The sequence below is a fragment of the Rutidosis leptorrhynchoides genome, chromosome 2 (genome assembly GCF_046630445.1).
Source record: "Rutidosis leptorrhynchoides isolate AG116_Rl617_1_P2 chromosome 2, CSIRO_AGI_Rlap_v1, whole genome shotgun sequence".
Classification (NCBI taxonomy): domain Eukaryota; kingdom Viridiplantae; phylum Streptophyta; class Magnoliopsida; order Asterales; family Asteraceae; genus Rutidosis; species Rutidosis leptorrhynchoides.
Window position 1 is genome coordinate 616,961,888 of NC_092334.1, and position 7,552 is coordinate 616,969,439.

A 7,552-nucleotide genomic window follows, 5' to 3' on the forward strand; every position below is an offset into this window, starting at 1 on the left:
TATTATAAGCGTATGTATATGTATTGAAGATAGCCCGAGGTGTTTAGCGTTTTTTGAGAAGTGTCCGTTTTGCGTATAGTTAGTCCCGTTGGGTTCGTTCGATTTTTTCGAGTTGAACGGTGGTCGCGAAAAAATTTAACTCACACCGAGCAAGAAGACAGGCCCGTTATAAATTCGGGTGGAATTAGTTTCTTTTATTTTAATAAAATTATATATTTACACTTTCTACCCCTGGAAAAGTGTAAACTTGAGGGACCGTTGTGTAAAATGGGCCGAAGTTGAGGAGCCGATTGCAGTGTGAACACAAACTCAAAACGACAAAAATAAGTCAAAACAACTGAAACGACAAAAATCCGGGCGTGTCTTAGTACGTAGGTATTATATAATATTAGAATTAGAATATAATATAATATAATATCTATATCTATTAAGGTCAAGTATTATATACTCAAGAAAGTTGAGGGTCCTAAATGTATATATGTCATCGGTACCGAGAATCATGACGTAATCATTCTCTCCTCATCTTCTCCAACCCTCGGTTAACAGATACATACATACAAACGACAAAACTATACATACGTAAACTGTTATACCTACAGTGTGATATACATACAAACAGTGTGAGAAAGCAACATCAACAACTTCAGTGTACTGATGTGATACAGTTGGAGATATTATATATACAATTATACTCAAATTTTAGGTATTTGTTGCGTATTTACAATTTAACATTACATAAGATCGGGTAATTAGTAGTAACGAATATGAAATCTTTTGATCTATTAAAATCTCCAGTTTTAATAAAATCAATTGGATTTATATTTCTAGCCCTAGCTTTCTTCTATTTCGGTAAGCACTGGTCTGACGCTAATTATCAACAAGTTATATTCTTCAATTCTGACTCAATTTCAAACACTCAAACCCCTAAGATCTCAATTTCCCCAAATATTAACAAAACATTCGATATTATTTCATTAATTAACAATACAAAAGAAGAAGTTGTGAATGATAATACATTAGGTCCTGTTCCACAATCACCGTTACCGTCCATTTCTCAGTCTCCGGCGGTGGTGCCGCCGCTTCCGCCACCGCCACCTCCACCTCCACCTACGCCTGCTGTGCAGAGGCTAGGGTTAGTGGATGAGAATGGAGTGATGAGGGATGATTTCGAGGTAGGTGAGTTTGATCCTGATGCGGTGGAGAGTTGGAATAATGAAACTGAAGTGATTGAAGGTGATAATGAATTAGTTGGGGTTGGGGTTAGTGTGCCGAAGTTTGGGAAGTGTCCGGCAAGTATGCGGGAGTATATACCTTGTTTGGATAATGTGGTGGCGATTAAGGGGTTGAAATCGACGAAGAACGGGGAGAAGTTTGAACGCCATTGCCCGGAAAAAGATAAGGGGTTGAATTGTTTGGTGCCGAACCCTAAGGGTTATAAAGCTCCGATTCCTTGGCCGAGAAGTCGTGATGAGGTAATTGTTGTCGTTAGGTTTATGATTTACTATATATTTGGTTACAAAATACCGTAGTGTAAGTTGTAGTGTATTGATGTCATCACAGGTGTGGTATAGCAATGTTCCCCATGCGCAGTTAGCCGAATATAAGGGTGGTCAAAACTGGATTGTTGTATACAAGGATAAATTTAGGTTTCCCGGAGGTGGGACACAGTTCATACATGGTGCAGACCAGTACTTGGATCAAATTTCAAAGGTATGTTCATGCAGTTTTTGCATCTAGTTTTGAAAATTTTGTAGTTCATGGTGTGATTGTTTGATCTGTGTTGGTAGATGATTCCAGAGATTGCGTTTGGGCGTCATACCAGGGTTGTATTAGATGTTGGATGTGGTGTGGCGAGTTTTGGTGCTTATTTAACTTCACGAAATGTATTGACAATGTCTGTAGCTCCAAAAGATGTACATGAGAATCAGATCCAGTTTGCGCTTGAGCGTGGTGTGCCTGCAATGGTGGCTGCTTTTGCAACAAGGAGGCTGCTTTATCCAAGCCAGGCGTTTGATTTAATTCATTGCTCAAGATGTAGAGTTAACTGGACTCGTGACGGTAAGCTTTTATTTTGATTGGCTGTTACTTTGCTTTGTTATTGAGAACGTGTAGTTACATTACAAGAATTTAATTTTTATATACTACGTATTTGCTTAATGCGAGAATAATTACTTACCTAGTAGACCGGTAATTTCATTAACAGATCGTTTTGTATTAACTTATAATTGAAGTACGTGAAGCTCATCGGTACATATTTATAAAATATAATGAATTTACATGTAAGTATTAATGTGGCCAAGGACGAAGCTTAGTGAGGGAAGGGGAAGGGAGTGCTTCGGACCCCCATCAAAAATGGAAGTTGTAGCACTTTGAATTACGAGCATATGGGCTTTTGAATCAACTAAATTGGAGTCCATATGATGGAAATGGTGACGCACTCCGATTTAGTTGATTCAAAAGTCAAAATGTTCGTAATTCAAAGAGCTTTTATATTCGTATTTATATACTTTTTTTAAATAACTTAATTAATTATAATAGTGATGTTGGCCTCTTAAGAGCAACTTTAACCTCTAATTATATAATATACTGATCCTGGCCCTCCGGCCCTCACTGAACAAGTTCGAGCCCCGTCACTAAACGTGGCTTCATCATATTTTATATTGTATTTGTATGTGTCTAGGACAAAGTGTTTACCTTTTTGTTTTTGGCACCAACTTTTCATTTGTCATGTTAGGTCTAGATCATGACTTTAGCCGGCACATCATGTTTATTCTAGCAACACCTTGATATTATCTCTAATTCTGTTAATTTGCCAGTTAAGTAAACTTGGTATTCTATCTAGCTTGCTGATGAGGAGTGAGGGCAATAAATTTGGTTCTAAAGTTAGGTATGCTTATGTAATTTCTTCAGCATCATATTTAATCATTTGCATTAGTTAAGTTAGTGGTGCACTTTTAATTATTTACAAATCAATTAGTCATTTAGGGTTATGCTAGCTTTAACGAGCCAAACAGCTATTTAAAAAAAAATAATTTAAGAGGAACAGGTTGAAAGTCATCTAATGTTTATTAGCATTGCTTGAAACCCTATAAGTATACCTGGCAAACGGGTCGAGATGGGTCGGGTTGGGTCAAAGATCAAATGGGTTCGGGTCGAAATGGTTCATGGGTTGAAACGGGTCAGAATTAAAATGGGTCGAACGGGTTGGGTCGAGACCCGGGTCGGGTTGGGTCAAGACCCGGGTCGGTTGGGTCGGGCTAGTAAAAAGTTTCTTGTTTGTATTTTTTGATGTATCTCTTCCGAACACGAGCCCCAAAAACGGGCGCCAAAAACGCCCGCCGAAAACGCGCGCCGAAATGGGGCGCCGAAAATGCACGCCGAAATCGGGCGCCGAAAACGGGCGACGAAAAACGCGCGCCGAAAACGCGCCCCGAAAACGCGCCCCGAAAACGCGCGCCGAAAAAGGCGCGCCGAAAACGCGCGCCGAAAACGGGCGCCGAAAACGCGCGCCGAAAACGAGCGCCGAAAACGCGCGCCGAAACACGGGCGCCGAAACACGGGCGCCGAAATCGAACCCAAAAAACGGGCCCCGAAATCGCGCGCCGAAAACGGGCGCCCAATACGGGCGCCGAAAACGGGCCTTGAAATCGCGCGCCGAAACGCGAGCAGAAAACCGCGCGCCGAAAATGCGCGCCGAATACGCGCCCCGAAATCGCGCGCCGAAAACGGCGGCCCAAAACGGGCCCCGAATTCGCGCCCCGAAACGCGCGCAGAAAACCGCGCGCCGAAAAACGCGCGCCGAAAACGCGCGCCGAAATCGCGCCCTGAAATCGCGCGCCGAAAACGGGCCCCGAAATCGCGCGCCGAAAACGGGCCCCGAAATCGCGCGCCGAAACGCCCGCCGAAACCGCGCCCTGAAAACGCGCTCCAAAAAACGCGCTCCGAGACAAATCTTTTGAAGTGAACCCATTTGGACCCATTTGGTCTTCAAGTAATTTTTGTATTGTGATTGGACCCATTTGGGTCTTTAAGATATTTGTTATATTATGTGCTTGGACCCATTTGGGTCTTCAAGTAAACCCAATGGACCCATTTTTAAGACTTTGGGTCCATTTTGCCAGGTCTACCTATAAGTAATTCTACTCTAAAAATAAGTTATTGTAGAAAGAATAAATCCCGTTAGATTATTTTTTGTTAAACTAACCGTCTATAAAATAACTTACTCAGTCAACCCAATCTGGCCTTGCTAGTTTTGATCAATACCGTTGAATTCCTGTTGCCAATTCTGCACATTTTGCCATTTCTGGAAGATGTTTACTTCCCGGTAACCTAACCAAATCAAAAGCTTGATATAGATGGGATTTTGCTTGTATGAGTTGGATCAATAATGTTAAAATGAATTCTTGTAATCTGGTGGTAGGTCTAATTATCCTAATTTATCCTCATGTGTTAAAATGTAGATGGGATTTTGCTTCTTGAAGTCAATAGACTACTTAGGGCAGGAGGTTATTTTGTCTGGGCTGCACAACCGGTTTACAAGCATGAAGTACTCCTCGAGGAACAATGGGGAGGTAACATCACTAATTTGTTGTTCCTTCACTCCCAAACATGCAATGAAAAATTCACATGCTAAAGAGTAGATATTTGTACCATTTTTTCTTTGAGTTATCTCTGTTTAATTAACTAATGCCCCTCTGTCTATGCTGTCGTGATAATATGAATATACTCCAAAAAGATAACGCAAACTTGTTAACTTTTATTTCAGTAATAGCGTGAATGTTTAAAGTCGAAATATGTGACATTAATACAAATAGAGTTTATTAGACGGTTATAATGTTATTTTCTACCAAAAAATAAGAATAAAGTTTGCTACTGTGACACTTTCTTTGGCCAGATCTTCCCTGAGTGAATGGAATACTTTTAAAGTATCTTTATTATTATATATTCAACTGTTTAATTGTTTAATTAAGCCCCCCCTTTTTTTTTTTTTTTTTTGTCTCAGAGATGGTCAACCTTACAAACCGCCTTTGTTGGATTCTCGTTAAGAAAGAGGGATATATTGCAATTTGGCAGAAACCCCTCGACAATAGTTGCTATTTAAGCCGTGATCCGGAGACCCAGCCCCCATTGTGTGATAAGGACGATAACCCAGACAATGTTTGGTAATTAATTCTTCATAAATCATTGTTTTATTAGACGGAACCATCACTAGATAGTCCAGATGGTTGGGGCCCTGAGTTCCTTCTAGACAGTTACCTAATTTAACAAGTTTGGTGTGGTTTTAGGTATGTTGATTTGAAGCCATGTATCAGTCCCCTGCCTGAGGACACATCTGGGGCAAATATTACCACATGGCCTGCAAGATTGCATAATCCACCCGAGAGGCTCAAAAGCATAGACATTGATGCTTTTGTATCAAGAAAGGATCTGTTTAAAGCAGAATCAAAATACTGGAAAGAAATAATCGATAGTTATGTGCGCTCTTTACACTGGAAAAAATTCAAACTTCGAAATGTAATGGACATGAGAGCCGGCTTCGGAGGGTATTATTTTCTTCAATTATGACATCATTTTTTCTTTCTTTTCGTCTCGAAGATTAACCGGTGCCCTATTTGTTGGCAGATTTGCAGCAGCATTGATTGATAATCAATTAGATTGTTGGGTTATGAATGTTGTTCCTGTTAGTGGTCCAAACACATTGCCCGTAATTTATGATCGTGGACTTCTGGGAGTTATGCATGATTGGTACGAACTGATTAACACCCATTCGTGTTTATTTATTTCCAACTTGATCATTTTACTGTAAAATGATTAGAACCGTCTGAATGATTTTACCATTATCGACAGGTGCGAACCATTTGACACGTACCCAAGAACCTATGATCTCCTGCATGCGGCTGGTCTATTCTCAGTTGAGCAAAAAAGGTATCACTTTTTTTAAGGATCAGGGTATATTGGCTGGGTTACTGTTCCTTTTAAAAGATAAGGAGAAGGATATATTTGTGGGTTAGGTATTAGGTAGCACATTATTTTCTGGTACAGGTTGAGTTGGATTGACCTGAGACCGGTTTCAATTCTTGTAGTGAACCATTAGTGTGGCATACTTGTTAGATCAATCATGACTTTTAACTTCGGGTCAAAATTGCTTCCTCTTTAACTTGGAAATCATATGCTATATTCATAACTGTCTTTGGTTATTTTTCTTTTAAGTTGATTTCTTAAATACCTTGCGTTCTGTTTTGTTATGCACCAGATGCAGCCTTACAAGCATTATGCTTGAGATGAACAGAATTTTAAGACCTGGTGGGCGTGTGTACATCCGCGATTCAATTTTGGTGATGGATGAACTTCAAGAGATCGGAAAGGCTATAGGTTGGCATGTAGCGGTACGCGATACCGCTGAGGGGCCTCATGCAAGTTACAGAGTCCTGATTTGTGATAAGCGTCTCAAGTAAATTCATTCGGTACACCTTCTTTTTAACCCTGTGTAGTTTGATTTGATAGCTATTTCTAGCCCTGCCTTTGTTATCGTCTCACACTAAGAAAAATTGTAATTTTATTCTTTTAGCCCCTCCCTCGTGTTTCTCTACAGCCCTACAGTTACATATCTCTTGGTGGTTACTAGTCCATCCATGTAAGATTAAATTAAATGTTATGTATAATCATTTTAATGAAAGTGGTGTTGTTTGTATCTTCTGCCAACTGGAGAAATCTCTCTTGTTTTTTTTTTCTTGGTTCAGATAACATCTTTAGGTTCAGCTAAAACTATGTTGTTGCTAAAACTTAATGATATAAATAATGCTCAAACTGGTTAATATCTTAACTAACAACAACATGAATTTATTAAGTTCTTTTATTACTTTGAATGAAAAAACTACCGACCTAAACTAACTAGCAAGTAGCAACTAACTAAAGCTCACGACAAACTACAATAAAAGACGGAAACGGGACACCAACAACAACTAAAAGAAAAGTGGGAATCCAAAGTACGTAATCAATACGAAGGTTAGGACCCCTCTAATCCGCAAAACAGCACCAGAAACTATGCCGATGAAACTGAATCAAATATTCGTTATAAAAACGTCACATTTTTCTATTTCCTCCCCTGGTTTAATCTTTCTTTGTACTTTCTTATTCTTGTTCTTTGGGTTGACGGACTAGGATGGAACATCCCTAGAATTAATGAGCTTTGCCTCAACTTTCACGGCCCCGTATAATCCATCAAAACAATGAAACTTGCAAACTTGTTCACCTCATTGATTCGGCAATCATAGGCAATATATCAATAGGTTTATCGAATTTGGAGGCGACAGATTTAAAATCTGACGTATGAAGATTACCATTGACAACCTTCGATACACTTGCATCACCCGACCCATTAAGACCCGAAGAAGATGAAGAACCTTTGCAAAACTTAACAGTGGGGATAACCTCATCGAGATCATCTTCAAGAACATTATCCGAGTCGATCACCGGCGCGTTAGAAGCCACCGTATTAATTTTGAACAATTTTGGTGTTAACAACATACGTTTATAACCCCAAAATTGTTCA

The 7,552-nt window shown here is 39.7% G+C and overlaps 1 protein-coding gene across 1 annotated transcript; it reads left to right on the top strand.

Moving 5' to 3' along the window:
* The first annotated feature begins 526 nt into the window (after positions 1–526).
* LOC139893533 (probable methyltransferase PMT11) lies at positions 527–6,693 on the top strand. Its single transcript, XM_071876703.1, has 9 exons — positions 527–1,472; positions 1,561–1,710; positions 1,788–2,058; positions 4,461–4,571; positions 5,003–5,162; positions 5,286–5,543; positions 5,623–5,745; positions 5,848–5,925; positions 6,254–6,693. The coding sequence occupies exons 1-9, from the start codon at positions 765–767 to the stop codon at positions 6,453–6,455; spliced, it is 2,061 nt and encodes a 686-aa protein (XP_071732804.1). The 5' UTR covers positions 527–764; the 3' UTR covers positions 6,456–6,693.
* Positions 6,694–7,552: the final 859 nt, after the last annotated feature.